The sequence below is a fragment of the Mustela erminea genome, chromosome 16 (assembly GCF_009829155.1).
Source record: "Mustela erminea isolate mMusErm1 chromosome 16, mMusErm1.Pri, whole genome shotgun sequence".
Taxonomy (NCBI): domain Eukaryota; kingdom Metazoa; phylum Chordata; class Mammalia; order Carnivora; family Mustelidae; genus Mustela; species Mustela erminea.
Window position 1 is genome coordinate 63,636,997 of NC_045629.1, and position 23,598 is coordinate 63,660,594.

The 23,598-nt window shown below is 37.2% G+C and overlaps 1 protein-coding gene across 2 annotated transcripts; it reads left to right on the plus strand.

The window, feature by feature from the left end:
- Nucleotides 1-464: 464 nt before the first annotated feature.
- MED30 (mediator complex subunit 30) lies at nucleotides 465-22,062 on the plus strand. Of its 2 annotated transcripts, XM_032316464.1 has the most exons (4): nucleotides 466-804; nucleotides 9,396-9,554; nucleotides 11,513-11,617; nucleotides 21,670-22,062. In XM_032316464.1, the coding sequence occupies exons 1-4, from the start codon at nucleotides 628-630 to the stop codon at nucleotides 21,763-21,765; spliced, it is 537 nt and encodes a 178-aa protein (XP_032172355.1). In that variant the 5' UTR covers nucleotides 466-627; the 3' UTR covers nucleotides 21,766-22,062. The 2 variants fall into 2 exon arrangements, with proteins under 2 accessions (XP_032172356.1, XP_032172355.1); XM_032316465.1 differs by lacking the exon at nucleotides 11,513-11,617 and having other exon boundaries at nucleotides 465-804.
- The last annotated feature ends 1,536 nt before the right edge of the window (nucleotides 22,063-23,598 follow it).

Here is a 23,598-nt window from a genome sequence, read left to right on the forward strand (position 1 = left end):
AACGACCAACAGCAAACGAGGAGTCCCTGTCGGGTCACAGGGAAGCGGGGAAGGCGAGGAATTTCGTTTTTTAAATTCAAATCGCAGCTTTACCAATTCCAAGCTGTATGCAACTAAACAAGTCAAACTAGCCCCTCTGAGCCGGCTTCCTGGCTGTAAAAGGATAATAATAGCGCAGACCTCACAGGCTTGTTACGAGGGCCAGCTCAGCACGCAGCCTAGCACAGCACGAGAGCTCGCTCAGGAATTCCAAGCAGCGTCTGAGACTCTTGGAAAGCGCTCCGGGAAAGCCCAACCGCCTCACCGCACGGGCACCGCCCCCTGGCACAAGTGCTGGCGGGGATTGGCTACTCTACTCCTCCGTCCCGCCCCCACCGGGGCGTCCGGTCCAATCGCGGCCAGCTTGGTGCCGAGGTACGTTCCCAGGGGCCGCCAAGTGGGCGGTCCCCGTGACGTTAGGATGACGCGTTACGTCACGGTGGGCGGAAGTCCCGGCCGCTGTTTTGAAATCAGGCCGCCGGAGTCTTGGAAGCTCCTTTCATCCGGCAGGCCGGCGGCAGCCCAGCGCCGGGCGAGACCCCTGACGCTTACTCTCAGGCTGCGCTGGCCGAAGGCCGCAGCGTCGCCATGTCCACCCCTCCGCTGGCGGCGTCGGGGATGGCGCCGGGACCCTTCGGCGGACCGCAGGCTCAGCAGGCCGCCCGGGAGGTCAACACGGCCTCGCTCTGCCGAATCGGGCAGGAGACGGTGCAGGACATCGTGTACCGCACCATGGAGATCTTCCAGCTCCTCAGGAACATGCAGGTGGGAAGGAAGGCGCGCGCGTTCCTGGCGGTGCGTGGAGAGAGCGGGATGCTTCTTGGAGTAAAGGGGCGCTGGTTCAGTGGTTCCGTGGGGGCCCTGGGCGTCCGCGGGGCTGTTCTGGGCAAGCCTTAATTATAGGATCGCCCCCATTTGCATTCCGAAGTGTTCCCCAGTGACGCGCCTGTCCCCGAGATTCTGTGATGCCAAGGTGTTTTCCAGAGAGGACTTCTCCAAGACTGAGGCCTCATTCTCTACATTCGCCCGGATTCTCTAGCTCCTAGGCAAACTCTTGAACCTTTCAGGGTAAAGGTGGGTTTCTCACCGTTTAACCTCATTAGACTGCCTTAGCTTTCATCTTGTTCTCAAGCAGAATAGTTTCTGAGGGTCTCAGGATTCCGAAGAATTTAGATTCTGCTAATTTTTTTCTGCTAACATTTTTATTTCGGTATAGATGACATACAATTAAATATATTTACGTAGTTTTGACATATGTATAGACTTAGGAAACCATCAACCACCACCACCACCACCACCCCAAAAAGTTTCCGCATGCCCCTTGGAAATCTTTACTTCTGGCCCTTCCATCCGCAGACAACTTCCGATTTGCTTTCTGGCACCATAAGTTCGTTTGTACTTTCTAGAGTTTTGTATAAATGGAATCACACACTATGTAGTTTTTTGTCTTTTGTTTTGTTTTGGTTTGGTTTTTGGGTCTGGCTCTTTTGACACAGGATGCATCATTAGTTCATTCCTTTTGATTGCCGAATAGTGTTCCACTGTGTGACTATGTCACAGTTTCTGTAACTGTTCATCTGTCGATAGGCATTTGGGCTGTGTCCCAACTTTGCAGCCATTATAAATAATGCTACAAACGTCTGCCTAACAAATGTTTGTGTGAACACGTTTCATTTCTCTAGAGTGGACAGAAGCCTAGGAGTGGAACTCTTGGGTCATATGGCAAATAACTAACATTTTAAGGAACTTTTCCAAAGTGGTCGCACCATTCTGCATTCCCACCAGCAGTGTTTGAGGGGTCCACTTACTCCTTATCTTGACAACAGTTGGTAGCGAATGTCTTTCTGCTTTGCAGATTCCATCTCCCAGTCTGTGGGTTCTCATTCTGTTCACATGGCCTTTTGAAGAAAAGACATTCTAAATTTTGATGGAATTGAATCTATCGATTTGTTCTTTTACAGATTTAACTTTTGGTGTTGTACCTAAAAAATCGTTGCCTCACCCAAAGTGACAAACTTCTTCAATTTTTTTCTTCCGGATGTTTATAGTTTTAGCTCTATAATGCGCATTGACTTTATTTTCTTATAGATCCATTTGGATATCCACTTGTTCCAACACCATTTTGCTTATCTTATTACTTATCTTACTACTACGTGATGTGGATATCATTCTTGTGTTATGAGGGTTCTGCCAGAGAGAGGTGCAGTGCAGTGACTTGTCCAAAGCTACTCGGTGACGGGATAAATTTGAAACCAGGTCTTCAGATGCTTACAACTCTGATTTCAGTGGGAGCACTGTAAAAGTAATTCGGGTGCGTTGAAATCTTAACCATGTAAATATGCCAGTGTGAAACACAATACAAAAGAAGATATGAAATCTTTAGCAGTCATTTTTAAAATTAATAGATTAATATCTAAAAATGACTAAAGTAGGATTAAGTGATTTTTCAGAATTTAGTAAATATTTATTTTTACCCTGCTATATGCAAAGAACTGAATTAAGATCTTACCGATAACATTTATCAGGTACTTTCCTTGGGCAGGCACACTGTTTTAAGAATGGTTCTAAGAAGTCTTTTTATCCTCATTTTACAGCTAAGGAAACGGGCTTAAAGAGAGAACTGAAGAGGAAGAAATAAGAGAGAAAGACAAACCATATAGACTGTTGACTCTAGGAAAAAAACTGAGGGTTGCTGGAAGGGAGGTGTGTGGGGGGATGGGGTAACTCAGTTGGTGAGCATTGAGGAGGGCATGTGATGTGATGAGCACTGGGTGTTATAAGCACCTAATGAATCATTGAACGTTATATCAAAAACTAATGATGTACTATACGTTGGCTAACTGAATTTAAATGTTTTTTCTATTTAAATTTACCAATACACATATAACTGGTGGTTCTTCCTACTCTCTCTCTCTCTTTTTTTTTTGGCTTAAAGATTTTATTTATTTATTTGACAGAGATCACAAGTAGGCAGAGAGTCAGACAGAGAGAGAGGGAAGCAGGCTCCCTGCTGAGCAGAGAGCCCGATTCGGAGCTCGACCCCAGTACCCTGGGACTATGACCTGAGCCTAAGGCAGAGACTTTAACCCACTGAGCCACCCAGGCACCCCCTTCCTACTCTTTTTTTAATACTAACTTGCTGTCCAACACTTTGTATGATTAACAGAGATACAATAATATTATAATATTATATATAATATATATTTAATATATATTAAATTTATATATTTGTATATTTCACATACTATATATAATATATATAGTATATTATATACTATATATAATACTATACATAATATAGTATATATTATATATATATACTATATATAATATAGTATATTATATATACTATATATAATAGATATATTATATATATATAAATTTATAAAAGAACCAAACTCTTTCAACAAAGTATTATCAATAACTTGATTACATGTGGACATATATTCAAAATCAACTTGTAATGGACTATGGTAGTTACTTCTTTGGGCCTCTTAACATTGTGAATTCTGTGGTTTAACTCACATAAGACCATTTGAGGCATGTCATTATTGGCTGAAAAAAGAACAACAGTGTGAGCCTTCATTCCTTAATACATTTTTAAACTATTAAAAATTTTTAAATTATCTTCTATATTACTCATCCAGAAGGATGAAGTGCCATAAATGCAAACCACTGAGATTATTTCTAAGTGTTTGTTTTAGAGAAAATGGTTCTTTATTTATTAGGTCTCCATGAGCCTCTTGAGAATTTGATGAAAAGTAATAGATTCTCTTCTGAGAAGAATGCCCATGTATATATATTCTGAGTAAAATTTGAGGGGGGGGACAATTTTGAGAGTGAATTTTATTCAAGGATTGCTAGGTCCCGGGTTAAGATTCTCTGAATAAGAAAATACTGCTTTGGTTTTGCTATCCTTTAAATCTTAAAAAAAAAAAAATTAATATATAATCAGAATTCAGAAATTAAAAGAGGAAACATTACAGTGAACTTTATCCCTCCCATCCCTGTCTGCTGGCTGTCTAACCCCTTTCCACAGGCAAAGAATGTTAGTGCTTTTTATTATTTACTATTCTTATGTATCCCTTCAGATATTCTATGCACACTTAAGCAAAAGTGCATGTTTGTTCTTTCGTTTTTTTCCCCTCTTTGCACCAATAATAGTGTATTATACACAACACTTTGCACCTTCCTTTTTTTTCATTTTGGTATATTTTGTCGTTCATTCCTATTTGTCCAGAATATATTTCTTTTTCCTTTTAAGGTATATATACAGTAATACACTGAATGGAAATACTGCAATTTATTCAACCAGTTCTCTAGGCATTTGGATTGCTTTTAATCTCTCACTATTAGACTGCAGTGAATAACCTCCTACATAAGTGTGCAACTATACCTGTAGGATAAATTCTTAGAAACAGCTTTGTGCTTCTGTAATTAGGTAGATTTCGATGAACTGCGCTCCATGGGGCATGTACCACCTTCTGCTACCATGTCCTAACCAAGACCAACAACCAGGCTCTAAGAGAGAGTTATATTTTTGGACCTCGGATCATGTGATAGATGAAAATCTACTTTCCATTTCTTCTAGTTTGAGTGAGTTTGAGGATCTCTTCATATATTAATGAATCATTTATATTTCCTTTTCTGCTAGCTGCTTGTTCATATCTATATAGAGAGATAGATCAATCTTTGTAAGATTTGGCTATTTCCATATCAGACAAACTTGCTCTGTGTGATGGAACTTGCAAGTATTTCTTTTCCCCGGTTTGTTGTTTGCCCTTTGGCCCTGCTTATGGAAGTTCTGCCATACATATGTACTTTTTAAGGCAGCTGAATTTATCAGTCTCTGAGGACTGTCATGTTCTCTGTCTAGTAAGGAAGGACTTTTCCCTTTCCACAATCAGGAAGATTTCTGGGTTTTGTTTCCAGTTTTACATCTAAAACTTAGATCCATATGGAATTTATCCTTCTATAAAGTATGAGGTATGGCCCCAGCCCTACTTTTTTTTAAAAGGGTGAGTAATTCGCTTTCTTTCCTCCATTGATTTCAGATGCTACTTTATACAAACGAATCTATTTCTGGATGCTCTATTCCATTTGGCTGCCTGTCTTTTATGTAGTAACCCCAAACATTCTTACATTTATTGTGACTCTGTAATGTGTTCACACTTGTTTCCAAAGTTTCCCTGGATGTCCTTATTTATTTTTCCACCTGTACTTTAGAATCAGCTTGATTAGTTCTGAGAAAAACCTGTTAGGGTTTTATTAGGTTGATTGAACCTAGAGAGACTTTACATCAGTGTGATGTTGAGTCTTACTAACCAAGAACACAAATCTCTTTTTTTGTGTCCCTGTGAAGTATTTTAAGTTTTCTTCTATATTTATATAGATATTTATATAATAATAATTTATGTAATACCTATTCTCCTGAAGCTGTTTCAAAGAGTAGAAACAGAAGGGAAACTTCCAAACTCTTTCTATGAAGCCAGCATTACCCTGATCCCAAAGCCAGGCATAGAGCCATCAAAAAGGAGAATTTCAGACCGATATCCCTGGTGAATATGGATGCCAAAATTCCCAACAAGATCCTAGCTAATAGAATCCAACAAGACATTAAAAAGATTATCCACCATGACCAGGTGGGATTTATCCCTGGGATGGAAGGGTGGTTCACCATTCGCAAATCAATCAATGTGATAGAACTAATCAATAAGAGAAAAGAACCACATGGTCCACTGATTGATGCAGAAAAAGCATTTGGCAAAATACAGCATCTGCTCTGATTAAAATTCTTCAAAGTATAGGGATAGAGGGAACATTCCTCAACTTCATGAAATCTATCTATGAAAAACCCATAGCGAGTATCATTCTCAGTGGGAAAACCTGACAGCTTTCCCACTGAGATCAGGAACACGTCAAGGATGCCCACTCTTTGCCATTATTTTTGAACATAGGACTTCTAGTACTAGGAGTCCTAGCAACAAAGATCAGACAACAAAAAGAAATTAAAGGTATTCAAATTGGCAAAGAAGAAGTTAAACTCTCTCTCTTCACAGATAACATGATATTTTATATGGGAAACCCAAGAACTTGACCCCCAAACTACTAGAACTCATACAGCTATTCAGTAATGTGGCAGGATACAAAATCAATGCACAGTAATCAGTTGCTTTCTTATACACTAACAATGAAAATACAGTAAGGGAAATTAGAGAATAAGTTCCATTTACTGTGGCACCAAGAACTGTAAGATACCTGGGAATAAACCTAACCAAAGAGGTAAAGGATCTGTACTCAAGGAACTACAGAACACTCATGAAAGAAATTGAAGAAGATACAAAAAGATGGAAAAGCATTCCTTGCTCATGGATCAGAAGAATAAACATTGTTAAAATATCTGTACTGCCCAGAGCAATCTGTACTTTCAATGCCATCCCAATCAAAATTCCATCAGCATTTTTCAAAGTGGTGGAACAAACAATCCTAAAATTCATGTGGAACCAGAAAAGACCCCTAATTGCTAAGGAAGTGTTGAAAAAGAAAAGAAAAGAGAGGAGAAGAGAAGAAAAGAAAAAAGAAAAGAAGAAAAAAGAAAAGGCTAGGGACATCATGTTTCCTGATTTCAAGCTTTACTACAAAGCTGTGGTCACCAAGACAGCATGGTACTGGCACAAAAACAGACACATAGACCAGTGGAACAGGGTAGAGAGTCCAGATATGGACCCTCAACTCCAAGGCCAAATAATCTTCCCGACAAGGCAGGAAAAAATACACAGTGGAAAAAAGACAGTCTCTTCAGTAAATGGGGCTGGGAAAACTGGACAGCTATATATAGAAGAATGAAACTCAACCATTCTCTTACACCATATACAAAGATAAACTCGAAATGGATAAAAGACCTCAATGTGAGACAGGAATCCATCAAAATCCTGGAGGAGAACATAGGCAGTAACCACTTCCACATCAGCCATAGCAACTTCTTTCAAGCCATGTTTCCAAAAGCAAAGGGAACAAGCGAAAATGAACTTTTGGAACTTCATCAGGATCAAATCTTCTGCACAGCAAAGGAAACAGTCAATAAAACAAAAAGGAAACCCACAGAATGGGAAAAGATATTCAGGAATGACACTACAGACAAGGGGCTGATATCCAAGATCTATATTTTGAAATTTTTAAAGTCTACTAGATATTTTATCTTTATTGCTGCTTTTGTAAATGGCATCTTTTTCCTTTCTCATTTTCATTTGTTTCCATATTTAAACACAAAGCTGTTTTCTCTGTATTAAATTTGTAGCATCTCTTGACTACCTTTGTTGTTAATAGCACCTTATCATATCATTTATATCATATCCATAAATAGTGATTATACTACTTCCTTTTTAATATTTCATCTTTTTCTTTTTTTCTAATTGCCTTGGCCACTGCCTTCAGAACAGTGTTCACTAGTAGTATTAGTGGTCTTCATAAACTTCCTGTTCCATTCCTGACTTCAGTGAGGATGCTTTTAATGTTTCCACATTAATTATGGTACTGACTTTCTAACTGAGATAAATGTATTTTTTAGTGCTGAGGGATTTTTACTCAGTATTTTATATTTGTTTTAAGACTGGATATTTAAGACTGGATATTGAATTTTAGCCTTTTGGTGTCAAGGGGTGTGATCATATGTTTACAGATCTTTTTTAGGATTCAAGAATAAGATGATTATTGATGAGCTTTTCAGCTAAACATGTATACTGTGGGTTTATATCAGGAGATCTTAGGCACTATTATAACTTATATTCTGAGAGGTACCTTGTCTCCCTCATGTTCATTACTGTGCAATAGCTTCTAGATCAGGGAATTTGGAAATGATAGAAAAGAAGAAAATAATTATTCAAGCCAATATCCCTGTTATATCTCCTATCAACTATATATAGGCCTTCCCAGTCTTTATTTCATGTTTACGGTTTATCTACTTCTAATGATAGTGTTTCCTGTTTTCTTTTTTTTTCCAAGTACTCTACCATGCACATTTGTTCACATTCCTACCCCATCTGTTTACAAAAAAAAAAAAAAGAGTAAACTGAAGTTTAGAAAAACAGGCTGATCTTCTAGCTATTGGATAGTAGTTATTGTCTTGGTTTTAAGGCACTTTAATCCTCAAGTTAAGAATATGAGTGAATGACATCAGGGAAATACAAATCAAAACCACAATGAGATACCACCTCACAGCAGTCAGAATGGCTAAAATCAACAAGTCAGGAAATGACAGATGCTGGCGAGGATGCGGAGAAAGGGGAACCCTCCTACACTGTTGGTGGGAATGCAAGCTGGTGCAGCCACTCTGGAAAACAGCATGGAGGTTCCTCAAAAAGTTGAAAATAGAGCTACCCTATAAGCCAGCAATTGCACTACTGGGTATTTACCCTAAAGATGCAAACATAGTAATCCGAAGGGGCATGTGTACCCGAATGTTTATAGCAGCAATGTCTACAATAGCCAAACTATGGAAAGAACCTAGATGTCCATCAACAGATGAATGGATAAAGAAGATGTGGTATATATATATACAATGGAATACTATGCAGCCATTGAAAGAAATGAAATTGCCATTTGTGACGACATAGATGGAACTAGAAGGTATTATGCTTAGCAAAATAAGTCAGAGAAAGACAATTATCATATGATCTCCCTGATATAAGGAAGTTGAGAGGCAACGTTGGGGGTTTGGTAAAGAAATAAATGAAACAGATGGGATTGGGAGGGAGACAAACCATAAGAGACTCTTGATATCACAAAACAAACAGAGGGTTGCTGGGGGGAAGGGGGTGGTGGGGTTATGGACATTGGGGAAGGTATGTGCTTTGGTGAGTGCTGTGAAATACAAACCTGGCGATTCACAGACCCGTACCCCTGGGGCTAATAATACATTATATGTTAATAAAAAAATAAAAGCACATACCCTCTTCAGTGTCCATAACCCCACCATCCTCGCCCTACCCCCACCCCACCCGGCAACCCTCAGTTTGTTTTCTGAGATTAAGAGTCTCTTATGGTTGGCCATGTGGTGTTATTTTTAAAGTTATAATTACTTCAAAAATTAGAAGGGAAAGTATTTTGACTGGTCAGAGACTCCTATCGTGAAGTTTTTTCTGGGGCTGTCTTACAGCACCGAAACACTACACGAAGGAGCTAACAAATGACTTGAGTATTACTCTTAAATCCTTCAAAAATTACTCTTGATTAATTGTAAAGAACAGTTTGCTTTTACGCAGTACTTAAAAAGAATTTCTGCTTTGCTAGCTTTTACTTCTAGAAAATCTTGATTGTCGTTACTTCGTATTTTTCTTGTTTTTGTTTTGCCTGATCAGCTACCAAATGGTGTCACTTACCATACTGGAACGTATCAAGACCGGCTAGCAAAGCTCCAAGACCATCTTCGCCAACTTTCTATTCTCTTCAGGAAGCTGAGACTGGTCTATGACAAATGCAACGAAAACTGTGGAGGGATGGACCCCATCCCAGTGGAGGCAAGTTGTAGTGGGAGAGGAGGGGTGAATGTAAGATGCCAGACAGTTGTAATTTTTTCCTTTTTCTCCTTCTCTTTTCACAGTGTTTTCAGAGGTTGATGTGTATTGGTTATTTACTTTTGATGAGAGAAGAGGAAACTATGATATGTATGCATAGAATTAGTACTGTCTTGTCACATTACTACTTTGTAGATTTGAACATCCAACCCTGTAGTGAATTTTTGTTGTAGGGAGGAAAGAGAGGTCTATGGCAGTTTTTATTATTGCTGCCAGGGTCTAATTAATTAAATCAGTGCATGATTTTTTTTTTTTTTTTTAGTAAGAGTTTTAATAGCATTGTAAAATACTCTTAAAATGGTTTTCAAGGAAGTTCTCTACAGATGAAATACTATGTTTTCATCATTATTAGACTAGCTTAGTGGAATCACTTTTGTTTGAAAATATATTTCTTAAATTTAATCTTGGGTTTACAGACATGTTTTAGTTCACTAGATATATGATATTTTTAATAGATGGCCCTTTCCTGTTGACAAGTTCTGTCTCTGCCCACAAAAGTAGCAGGAAAGGTTTGGATGTTCTCTCACTACATATGGAGGACAATTTCATGTGACAAGTGCTTCCGTTCTGTGTGATCAGCATGTGAGGGATGTACAGAGGAAAGAATAAACTGCAAAATGGCCTGAAAAGTGGTCAAAGATATAGGAGAAAGATAAAAAATGTGGGCGACATTATCAGATGCTGGAGAGGATGCAAGGAAAAAAGGAATGAAAATTGTCCAGTAGATTTTACTAGAGGAAAATTATTGATATAGAGGAGCAGAGTTTTGTTGAAATGTTTGTTAGCAACAAGAAGTTAGGTTGCAGTGGGTTGAAGATTACACAGCAAGGAACTGAAGCTAACAAGTGGATATCCGTCTTTCAAAAAGCTTTCATAAAGACAGGAAAACAGTAGAGGGAAGGAGGGTTGGTGTCAAGGGTTTTGGGGAAAGGAAAGGAAAAAACAGGGGAAAAAGAGAAAAAAGTGTAAATGAGAGACCAGACGTGTTTAGATTATACAGGAAGAAAACAATGGGGAGACATTGGGAGCAAGAAGATAAATATTTAAGACAGGAGGATGAAGAAATCAGAACACGGGAGTGGAAATTAATCATCTTCAGGAGGGAGGATAGCTCTGCATTGACAGGAAGAAAGTGTGGTTGTGATCTGGACAAGTTTGTATTAGTCCCAGGAATTTGAAGAGGTTTGGCCAGATGACTCCTGCTTGTACTATTTGTTTACCTCTGGCCTGTTCCTGCATTGTCAATTTAAGATGGTAGAGACCGAATGATTCCTGAAATCTCTCTAACATTTATGAGGGGCTTCAAATAAACCTTATCATAAACCATACATATAATTCTGCTAGATGTTCCATTGCTATATAAATTTTTTTCTCCTACAAAAAACTTTCTTCCAACTAAAAGAAGTTAAGACCTCTTAACTTAGAGATTTGCATGAACACTGAGGTTCTAGATAGCAAAGTAAGTGACATTTATATAAGGCACATCCGTGAAGTTCTTTTCTTTCTAGTATAGATGAAAAGAAAAGCCTGTTCTATCAAGAGACTGTAAGTTTTTTAGGGGCAAGTATCACATCTCATCATTTTTGCTGTATCTCACCCAGTATCTGAAAATTAAATATTTGCTGATTAAATGGGTAGGAAGGATATTATTTAACTGCATGTAACAACTAATGTTACAAGATCTATTTTGCAAAAGAAACTTGAAAATAATGTACAGTAGGTACTGAAATGATAAACTTGTAATGCTGTTATTTTAGGCCATCACCTGAATTACAGTATATTTATATACTACTAAAAGAAAAGGATAAAAATTAACCTTAATCAGAGAGACATTGTATACTAGTGTAATTGGAAACTTTGCATCATGTTTCTGACTTTCAAGTCCTGTCTGTCACTCCCAGCAACTAATTCCATATGTGGAAGAAGATGGCTCAAAGAATGACGATCGGGCCGGCCCACCTCGTTTTGCGAGTGAAGAGAGGCGAGAAATTGCTGAAGTAAATAAAGTGAGTTATTAGCCTGTGTATTTTATATTTCAGAATTATGGATAAAAATTACCAGGGAGCCTGTGTAATTCAAAGACGTAGTTTGGATTCTAGAATTACACGAAGTTGTTTCTGTGGCAAATGGAACCTAGTTAGAGTATAACCAAGAACTAAAAAGGTAAGCAGAAATGATGCTTGAATAATCAAAAGAGAGATCGTAGAATCATGCCATAAACCTCTTAGCAAAGCTTCAGAGGCACTCAGACACAACTCATTTACTTTTTTCTTTTCTAGGCAGAATTCTAGCTTTCTAGCTTATAGCATATTTGGAGCAGCAAATGATAAAAATTTACAGATAGAAAGTGTGAGTATCTCAACACCTGAATAATAAATTGAGAGTTATCAAAGCATTAGCCAACACCACCCTCCATCTTGCAAAAGTTCCTAACTTGAATGTATTTATTATAAATACTTTTGGAAATTTAGTAGATAATATTCAGATAGTTCTCATGAAACAAAGAGATACAAGGAAAGTTATCAGTTCATTCTATGGAAATATGGCCCACGCTTACCAAAACCTAACAAAGAGCACAATAAATTAAACTACCAGTCTCACTAGCTCACTTACAAATACACACCCCTCTGCCACTGCTTTGATCCTGAAATTCTTGTTTTTCTTCAAGATTTTTTTTTTTCAAGATTTTATTTATTTATTTGACAGACAGAGAGCACAAGTAGGCAGAGAGGCAGGCAGAGAGAGAGGAGGAAACAGACTCCCTGCTGAGCAGAGAGCCCGATGGGGGCTCAATTCCAGGACCCTGGGATCAGACCCCAGCCGAAGGCAGATGCTTTAACCCACTGAGCCACCCAGGCACCCCGATCCTGATATTCTTAATTCTAGTTAATAGAATTCATCAGGGTTATTAAAAATTAATCCATCGCAGCTGACAAGGGTTTTTGGAGGTAGATGAGGATAATTTAGTTTACGTGTATAATACGTAATGTCAGTAGATTAAATTGGAAAAAAAATTTTTTCTCAGATCTAGAAGACATTTGATAGAATTCAACTGTTACTGATTCAAAGAACACTTAAAACTATTAGTCTTTAAAGAAACTTATTTCAGATAAATAGGCAACATTTTCATACAGGTGAAATAAAGAACTAGTTCTATTAAAAATGGGCCTAAAATAAGATGCCTTACACCACTGTTTATTATTACTTTAGAAGCTATAGTCAGAACAAAAAGACAGGAAATGGAAACAAACTTTGGGAAACAGGGGTTATAGTATTATACACAAGCTTGTTAAGTTTGTACATAATATTAGAACTCAGGCTGATTTAAGCTCAAAGAAAGTTGATTAACTAGAATCATTTAGAATTTGACAAAAAGGCTTGATATGAGTGATACCATTTTCTTTATAATGCGATAATCCAATTAGATTATAAGATGCTATTCACAATTGCAGCAACAGCTATTAAATAGGAATTATCAATGATATATGTGAACTTATTATGATACATAAAAGAACCTTTGAATAATTAAAAGAACACATAAAGTTCTTGTGTGGGCAATAAATATTCAAAAAATGCAAGTCTTGAGTCTGAATTCTCTTGAAAGTACACAAAATAATAAGATATTAATGCAATACCAATGAAAAAACAAATCCAAACTGGAATTTTTATGTGTGAAACATACTAAAATATCAAAGAAAATGCTCATGAGAGTAATAAAACAGAACCCTTTGCTTCAAAAATTAAAACATGTGGAGAATATTATAAAAAGCAATAATTGTGAAATAATGATATAAGAATAGACAGATTAGTAAAATAATAGCCAGAAAAAATAGTCTTCCTCTTGCATATGAGAATTTATTATGTCCGAAGAGAGACTGTATGAAAAATTTGTCTTTAAAAATGAAACTCTGGGAGGATATTATCAAGCTTTTATATTATACCCTATGTCAAAATTAATTCAGAGTTGAAAATAGACCTGAAAAACAAAATACTGGAAAATTAAGAAAAAATGTATATCAAAACACAGGAGAAAGGAAAAAGCTGGATTTTAGAAAATTTTCATTTTTTTCATAAAAGGAAAAAGTACAAATTAGACTATTTCAAGCAAATTTGACAGTAGTGAATGAGCATAAAGAACTTACAGTAAGAAATTTGTAGGGAATGAGGAGGGGATTAGGAACTTTTATGTCTTGAAGAATAAATGGTGTTCAGTCGTGTAGAGAATGAGGCATTCATTTCTTTTAAGTGTTAGAGGTTTCTGTTGATAATCCATGCATTAATTCACAATAGATGTGCTCTGTTATTTTTCTCTGTAATAAAGATATTTTGTATAAGATACAGTGAAATATGTATATAAATAAAACTGTTAAAGTGGTAATTTTGATTTCAGAGCATGTGACATAGTTCTCTATCATAGAAGATTTTATGCTATTTTAAGGGGAAAAGTCTGTGTAAATTAAGAAAGATAAAATTTTTCTAAAAGGTGAAATAAATATTTCACCTTTTATTTCTCTGAGTTCTTCTTTTTTTTCCAGTTTGATGTCTTAGAAATAACTCTTTTCTTTAAAAGATCTTCCATAGAATCAGAATAGAACAATACTTCAAGAGTGTATAATCAAAAAAAAAAATCCCATTAGCTATTGATTTAGAATTTTGTGAAGGGTAAAACTGGATATAAGGGAAGGGTATAACTGATTCAAAAGATAAGGTGTATAAAAAAATTTCTTTCTCCACTTGAGGATTTCGCTTTCTTTCAGTCTCTCTCTCCTGGACCCACCTATATACTTTCCTTTCCCCCCGTCTTTTCAATACAGTTATATCATAATTGGGGTTCAATAAATATTCTGCTTGTATTATTAAGGCACATAAATATTGTTTATTACTTAGCCACATAGTAAACTAGGGTCACATTTCCTTGAACAATTTTTTTGTCCTCCTGGAGTTAATAATTTCTGTAATTTTTAAAAAAATTTTTGGTTCTTTATGCATCTGGGATAGCATCTCAGCACTTTCTTCTGACTTTTCCACAGAGTCACAATTATCAGGCAATTTAGTCTCCCTAGAGTCTTCCATCTTCTCACTAGGTCTGATTAAATGCTCTCTAGGTGTGCTGTTCAGCACTGTGCTGGGGTTTCCTTCACCCCTTCTGTTGGCTTCACTGTTTCCTAGGCCTCATATCTTCCTCTTTCTTGGTTTGCTGCTTTATTGGTAAAGGACATACATCAATGCCTTCTTCAGAAGGAATGTGTGGTCTTAAGTTGTAGTCCTCCCATAGCTGTCCAGTTGATAGTTTCGCTGGCTATAAAATTCTATGTTGCAGATTAATTTCCCTCAGAAGTTTGAAGGTGTTCTTCCACAATCTTCTCAAATAGGGTTTGGCAAACTTTAAAGGACCAAATAATAAATAGTTTAGGCTTTGTGGGACAAATGTGATCTTTGCTGTGATGTAAAACCATCCTCAGCTCACAGGCCTTACAGAAACAGGTCATGTGCCATAGACTGCAACCCCTATCTACTTCATTTTGTTGTCTTTCCAGATGGAGGCTCTAAAAGATCTGATGAACTCGGATGCTTCATCGTGAGCCATTTATATTTAAGAATAAGACAGTAGAAAGTGCTAATAATAATAGGCTTTGTGAGTAGACTTAATCATGTTGAGTTTGGGAAGCAAGTTGGCTTTTTCTGGGGGGGAGACCCCCAAATATCATTTTCTGAGGGTTGTTTTTTTTTTTAAAGGCTGTTCGGTTTCTTCAGTAAAGAATCTTCCAGTGCCCTACACAGAGAGATATGTTCTTGTCTTCTTGCCTTCTGCTATGCTGGGGGCACTGAATCCACAGCCATTGTGGTTAGTGTCATGGGAAACAAAACCTTTCCTAATCCTTAGAGGTGAGGCAGGGCACAGGGAGAGAGCACTCAGTCACCTGTTCATGAGGAGTAGGAGTGAGCACCTGGCGCTCTTGCTCGTCCCTGGAGCACTTTCAGCTGTTCCTCTGGTTTTTATCCCCAGGCCTCACCTGGTGCTGTTGCCATGGCACCCGTCTTGTCTCCATGGAGGAGCAGCCCTGTTCTCAGCGGTGCTGTCCCTGAATCCACCTGGGCTGTAGTGTCCCCCAAGTCATTTACCACTCCCCTTCTACTTTTCCTCTTAAACTACCACCTCACATCTGCTACTGTCTCCTTTCTGATCATTTTTCTCCACATAGGATTATAGGTTTTTCCATTTCTCTCCTGCTGTTTTATTAGGGTTTTGAGAAAAAGAAGAGATAAACACATGTATTTAGTCCACAGTGTTTATCAGCAGTAAGTTGATATCAATACACAGAATACATAGACAATATTTCTGAAGATTTGTCTATTTACAGAATAAAAGCCCATATTCAGATTTTGTGTTCCCATTTATACTTCAGGCATTTAAGGACTCTTTCTTTGATTAAATCATTTGAATCTACTGATTTTGCTGTTACAAGTGCTTCTAAGTTGGGGGTAAAACTTGTTTTAGTTAACATATTGAATTGAAGGTTATTACAAAGAAGAAAGAATCTATTTAGATGTTTTAATTGAACAGACTTAAAGCTTAGCCCTATATTTCTACAGGATTTTTTTCTTTTTTAAGAGAATTTAGGGGGAAAGTATCTTGAGTGGCAGGGGAAGTCCTCATTTGACGGCTTCATAGCTTCCTCTTACTTCCTAGGAACTGTTAATATATTTTGAAACAGGACTAAAAAATTATATAGTAAACAAGAGGGTTTTTTTTTTTTTTTTAAAAGGAGGGGGAAGACTAAGATTTGGTTAACACAAACTGAAACCAAAAAATAAAGAAGACAGAAGAGATTAAATAGCTAAAAACCATGCAAAGTGGATTTTTTTAACCTAAAGATGTTTTTAACTCATTTCTTAAATAAAACATTGGAAATGTGAATTGAATGTGACACATATTTTGACTCTTAATAAAGTTATGTTAATTATTGCTACTAACATTATTTATTCTTTTCTTCCAACTTTGTACTTCCCTTCTAGAAGATTAAAATATTTAATTAGAAATTTTTATAGAAATTTTTATATTTTTTTTATAGAGTAAGGTCATGACCAATGGATATATTTTTCTGCCTTGATGGCTCACACACCTGAATGTTTCTCTGAAGTATGTTTTCTTAATAACTACCTGCAGATGATAAAATGTTGTCCTAATCTATTTAATCACACAGATGCTACTAAAAAAAAAAAAAAAAATTTAAATTCTTTGATTTAATTTTCAACTACTTATTAATATCTGTATTCATAAAGTTAAATTTTTATATTCCTTTTGTCTATTTTGATCAATTCTCTTCCCTGTTACACAGATTTTTAAAATTATTAGGTGGAGGTAGAACTTTAAGGTTCACAGCAATCTGAGCTAGTAATACACATCAAAGTAATTTGATACAGAATATTAAAATGAATAGTTTTTAAAGGTAGCCATATATATATATGTGTGTGTATATATGTGTGTGTGTGTATATATATATATATATATATATATATATATATTTTTTTTTTTTTTTTTTTTTTAATACCAACAGACCATATTTAACTGGAAAACAAAGAACAAGCTTAAAAATGATTGCTAGGGGCATTTTTTTCCCGTGTTTGTTTTTTCTCTTCTGAGATTTAGAAAGCTTTTGATTTGGCTCTTGGGGTTTTTTTAATTGAATATTAAAGTATTCTTATATTTGAGTACCTGCTCTATGCCAACTATCATTGTAAGTGTGGGAGTTTCTGCCATGAATCAGTCAGATGTGTTGTCTGCCACTGTGCACATTTCACACAAATGGGTAAGTGCCTTCTCTGGGGATAGAAGACCCAGAAGACTCTCAAGCAGGACCCTTTCATGTACCCATTTGTTGTGATAGATGTTTACCAAAAAAAAAAACCTCCCCCAAAAAGACACTGGAATTTAAATAAAAACTTTAAAAAAACTCGGACCATATTTTTAATACATTGATATTTGCTTATTTTAAATGATTAAGTTGCTTTATGGACCTGTATAACAGGAATAAAATTGTATTCTTGGCATTCAATTAAAAATACTCAAAAATTTATTACAATGTATACGTTATTTTTATTCTAAAAAAGCTACATAAAATAAGGAGCTTTAGGTACCCCTCAGTTAACTTTCATTCATTTTCAAAATATCATTACATCTTTGTGTACTTAAAATTGTACAGAACAACACACGGGTAGTGTGTTTACTATTTAAGATATGGTCTGACTTCTAACAACATACATACCACCAATACTTACCACAGGCCATGATATTTGGGGGCATAAAATTTTGTCATCAGTATTTGATAGAAATCATGAGATTATAGGATGTCCTAGTTCCAATAGTCAGATTTTTGGCTAATTTAAATACTTCTCATTTTCTCTTCATACATTCTGGAATCTATAAACCCTAATACTCAAAAAGACTAAACACTTGTTTGAGACTGTATGTATGTTTGAAGGGGATCAGAATGAGTTCTGTTTTGCTTAAACTCTTGTTGATGGAAAAATGAAAGAGGTATGTGGGTATTTTGTACAGGGCTGACATATAATTGAGTCCATGCACTTAGAAATTAAAGTATTTTTGATCAACGGTCACAGCCTTTATATGAATATTAAATTACATGGCATGGTAACATAAATATATTTTTTAAGTGTCTACTCTACTTACACATTCACCTGTTAATGTAACAAATTAGGCACAGCTGATGGATTTTGATAATAGCAGCTGTCAACCTCTGTTAAAATCAATCAGGGGCAAGACTGTATATATTAAATCCTGTATCATGTCATGAAAATTTATTTACAATTTAACCACTAATAAGCATAACTGTCAGCTTTGCTGTTGACAGTGTCATGATGTGTTTTGGCTCTAGGTATCTTACTTGTATGCTAATTTTTTAATTTAAAACTTTGTGGCATCTTTGAGAAAAACTTTCCAAGTGCTGCAAAATACATATTTTTTTAATTACTACTACCTAGAGTTGAATATTACCTTGAAAATACCCTACATTTTTTATTTCTCTTAATTCTTTTAAGAATGAGGCTAATTTTTTTAAACAAGTATATTAGAATTTATATTTCCAAATGAGTATTACTTTAAAAGCAATCCTATTGGTTAAATGACCCATTTATGCCAGTGATACATCCATAATTGAAACCATTGGACCGGTTTGGATATTGACTTTAAAGTATATTTTTAACTACCCAAAAATATAATTTTATTGCTTCTAATAATTTATACCGAAAATGTGACCATTGAGATTATTTCACTAGATTTGGCCTTTGAATGGTTTTCAGTTTTTTTTTTTTTTAAGATTTTTTATGTATTTATTTGACAGAGAAATCACAAGTAGATGCAGAGGCAGGCAGAGAGAGAGAGGGGGAAGCAGGCTCCCTGCTGAGCAGAGAGCCCGATGCGGGACTTGATCCCAGGACCCTGAGATCATGACCTGAGCCGAAGGCAGCGGCTTAACCTACTGAGCCACCCAGGCGCCCCGGTTTTCAGTTTTTAAAACTTAAATCAGTCCTTCTTTTCCATGGACACAGATTTTTTCACCACCGAAATGATTCAGGAGAATCTCTCCTGACAAACGTGTGTTTGTCCAGTTAACCTTTCTCATTCAAGATTAAATCATATTTTTTTCTTCGAGAATTTTAATGGGTCCCTATTGCCCACTACCAAGTTCAAGTTTCTCCCCCTTCCACTATAGCTGACCACCAGTTTTTCTAGGCCCTGTGTTTGCTGACCCTACCAGCAAGAGGCAGTGTTTCTCTCTTTGGGTTACACAGCATCGGCATTACCAGGTTAGACAATCTGGTCATGGGGGCTTTCTCTTCCTCCTCCTCGATGCAGACTTTCTTCAAGACAGGGACTGTTCCTCATTCATTTTCCTCTCCTCACAATGCCTAACCCAGAGCCTGGGACATAATATACCCTCAGTGTAGAACAGAAAGTGTTACAGGCTTAGAAATCCATTCCAAAGAAAAGCTGTGAAACCTAAAAGTTTAAGCGTATTCAAAGTATGTCAAAAGAATTCAAATAAGACTTTTTTTTTTAATCTCATATTGTTTCTCTTCCTTTTATTCTTACTCAGTAGCTCTTTTCCATTCTCCCTAAAAAGTTGGGTTTGACAAGGAAGGTCGCAGGAGCTACAGTCTCTCTTTCACAGCTAGCGGGGTGAGTGATGGCAGCGGACTCTGAACCGTGTTGACGCCAGTAATTAGTTCACTCAACTTATGTGTCTGCATAACTGACTGTCCTCTCAGGTCTGGGTGTACAGAAAGTAGAACCGGCAGGGGCCCCGTAAGCTATATGTGATGCCATCTCATGAGAAAACCGAGGAGGAATTTTAGAGGCAAAGTTAGAACTGGGACTGAGGTTTCCAGCCTCCCAGGAAACGACAGAGCATCTCCACTCTTCTAGCCCTCTCTGTGCGGGTACACTTGCCTGCTGGCAGAAGGATCCGTCTCTGGCTCTCTAGGATGCAGAGGACCTCACGGGCTTGGTACTGGCCATCTGGTCGTCCCTCATCTCACCCAGCTACAAGGGTCCATTTGATTACCTTCTGTATGCAGTGACTTCAGTAACTGCCACATACTTCTAACAGCAGAGCCCAGAAGATGGGCCATCTGAAGGCTGAACAAGGAGACTGAGTCACTAAAATTCCAACGGTATCTTCCTCCCCTAAACAGTGTTAAAGGGAGCTTCATGAAACGGTATACTGTGCATATGCCTGTTGTTTTATCTGTGTTGTACTAGTTCCCTTCTCAAATAGGAATTAAATTTAATACTGAACATTACAACTTATGTAAATTGTTTTTCTGTTTTCCATTAAGAGTTTCTTGGTCCTCCCTTTCAGCTACTTCCTATTACTTGTCTAACTCTAGATAAAATAGGAGTAACTTACTTCATCTTAGTTGGCTCTTTAATGAAATCAAAATGAGGATTCTTAGGCCTCTCTATAATGAACATATATACTACTTTATCTGGAGGTATTTTAATATAGTATCTTTAGAATTATCTAATTAACGATATTATTTCCTAATGTAATGTTTCTAAAAGGTTAGTGAATATTATTATTCTAATAACTAGTAAGTACTCCAACCAGAAGTTCTCTGTTTTGTTTTACCTAAGCAGACATTTGCCACATAGGATTTGAAGGAAGGATGCTTAAAGAGAAGTTTATAAACCATGGTCTAGTAGCAGCCCAGATACAGAGACACGGAGCTGTGGGCCGCGGGCTGTGGGCCTTCAGGGAATCCAGCATGTCTCAGTTGTGAACAAGACTATGTGCAAGACTGTGCCGCTGGGTCTGTAGTTTTCGGAGTCAGAAGTGGATCACACTTGATGCTGTGGCCAGTGACTTCTGCCACATCTTTGAAAGCCCAGTTGCATCAGGAATTTTCTTTTCATTCAACTTTATTTCCTATACTGACAGTTTATTTATTTTTTTTACATTCAGTATCTATGAGGAACATTCATTGAATGCTTCCTTATATGCCAGGTCCAGTTCTCACAGTTCTGTCATTCAAATTTTTTAATCCTCTTAGCAACTCTTTTGAGGTAGGTTCAGTTATTATCCCTTTTCTGGTGTGGAAACTGAGGCACAGAGAGGTTTTGTAATTTGGCCAACGTCACACATTTAGTTACTGATGCAGAGGAGTATAAACACAGAGAATCTGACTCTAGAGATTACACTCTTGACCATTATGTCACACTGCATCTTGGAAAACCTCTATCTTGGGTTTTGTAACAATGAAATGTTTAGCTTACTTTCTTTTGATGGTGGGAGTGGAAGCAGAAAGGAAGGGTCAGGCGCTGGAGCCAGAGGCCTCTGTGGGCTGAATTAGAATTCAGCATGTCTTTCAGAGAGGGTTTCTGGCCAGAAGAGGATTGAGACCTTCCACGTTAAGGAAATATTCAACTTAATTTCTGTCTGGATCATTAAAGTTCTAACTTATGACATTTTAATCTTCATAACTTCATGGTCTATAATTCACGAAACATTTTTGATAAATTCTTTTGTTTCTACAGAAACTCAAACAGAAGAATCAACAGCTGAAGCAAATTATGGATCAATTACGAAATCTCATCTGGGATATAAATGCCATGTTGGCAATGAGGAACTAAACTGATATTTAAATTTCCTGCTTTACTCGTTATGCCATTCCCCACCCCCAAGTGTTTTTCCCTTTGAAGAAGATTATTTATCTGCTTCTATTCCACTCACTAGAATTAAAGTTCCTATTTTTACATTGTAATTTTACATTAAAGTATTCATTGGCAGTTTTTTTTAAGCTATTGATTCTATGAAAGATTATTATAATAAACTTTGATAGGGCTTATGTTTTTGGTTAATCTTCATGAATTGAACTTTTTTTAAGCAAAGTAATTAAGTTTTGTAAATAAATTTTTCAATTTGATCAATGGTTGTTTTGCTCATTTTATTACCCTTTTAAGAGACTTAAAGGTTTAAACATTTTTGCAAATGAAAATATCAAGTACAGTCTATCTGTGGTTCAAACTAATTAAAATTAAACATGTAAGTCTCCATTTCAGCTCAGTTTTTTTAAATATAGAGTCCAGAACAGGGTAGAATGAGAAATTAGTTAACCTGTATATTGCTATAAATAGATGAAAATTACTTTTACCATGTGCTTCATGTGTTGGGTCTTAACTACAATGACCTATCTCTAACAGGACAGAACGAAACCATTCGAGTCTGGCATGAACTGAAATCACAGGTGTGTGCTTCTGTGCTCCCAGCTTTAGCCCAAGAAGCAACACCCAACTTGATTCTTCAGGTACACCCTAAACTAATTTTTAGTGCCTTTTGGAAACAGTAAATTTTTAAGAGTTTTAAACGCGATAGCACTTAATGACAGGTGCTTTTGTAGACAGGTAATTGGTCTATCCGACGCCCTTCATAGGTCTGTCTACAGGAGCTAGTCTCTCCCATCATAATGCATCCTCATATAAGGGATTCAGATTATCAGAATGATCCAGAAGCCTCTAGCTCTCTTGGCTGGCTCTGACTCAACCATATATACTGCTATTGAACTTCTCCTGTATAAGGACACAGTTTCTCGGGAAGGTTACACAAGCACCTGGAAGGAAACCAGCTTTCTCTGGGGAGGGGACCCTGGGTGGTTGAGGATGAGTGTAAAGAAGATGCTTGATTTTTCACCGTATGCCCTTCGGCACCTTTGAAATGTATGTCTTGTGAATACTGCCTATTCAAAAAAGACGTGAAATTTCATTTTAGGTTATAGAGATTCCCACTTATACCAGGTGGCAGAGGCATAAGAGAGTAAGCCTAACTGTGTGCATGGGCATCATCAGACCCTCTAGCTTACATCCGTCAAAGCAGTTCTGAGTAAGCCCAGCGTTAGTCAGCTGAGGACGTAACTGCCCACACTGGGACGTGCTGCCGTTTCAAGCATAGGTAAAGGCACACGAAGCTAGGACAAGGACAAGAATTGGGACCGATCATTCAGTCTACCTCAGACATCTGCTGTATCTAAGGGTATTCTATTTTATTTAGCCTAAGGCCAACTGGACATGCAAGGTTGTTACAGATGTTCATTACTAGTACATTCTTTGCATGGGAGCGTGCTGGTTACTGTCGCAAATTTGGTACTTGGGTACTGACTCATAAAGCAGTTACAAAAACTGTTGTAACCAGATGGTTTTTTGTCCTTTTAACTGTCACACTCAATGCCTTAGGTCATTCAAGGTGCTAGAAACTCAATTCTTGGAGGGAACGTGGAAACTGCATCTTTTAGGCCTCGGTTCTATGCAGCGTATCTCCACTTTGGGGCAGTACTCAGTGCAGCTAGCTCAGCTACGCTCAGCTACAGGGTTGTGGCCCCAAATTCTGAGAGTGCACTTTCAGCCCTCAGAACTGAGGCTGGTGTACCCAGTCACTCCCAAGTCTGCTTGGGACCAATGATGACTGTCTTG

Excerpts from the sequence above, each read along its gene's own strand:
- MED30 (XM_032316464.1), top strand. The coding sequence starts at position 628 with ATGTCCACCCCTCCGCTGGCGGCGTCGGGGATGGCGCCGGGACCCTTC. Across the intron at positions 805-9,395 it reads AGCTCCTCAGGAACATGCAG|CTACCAAATGGTGTCACTTA; the intron begins GTGGGAAGGAAG and ends TTGCCTGATCAG. Across the intron at positions 9,555-11,512 it reads TGGACCCCATCCCAGTGGAG|CAACTAATTCCATATGTGGA; the intron begins GCAAGTTGTAGT and ends TGTCACTCCCAG.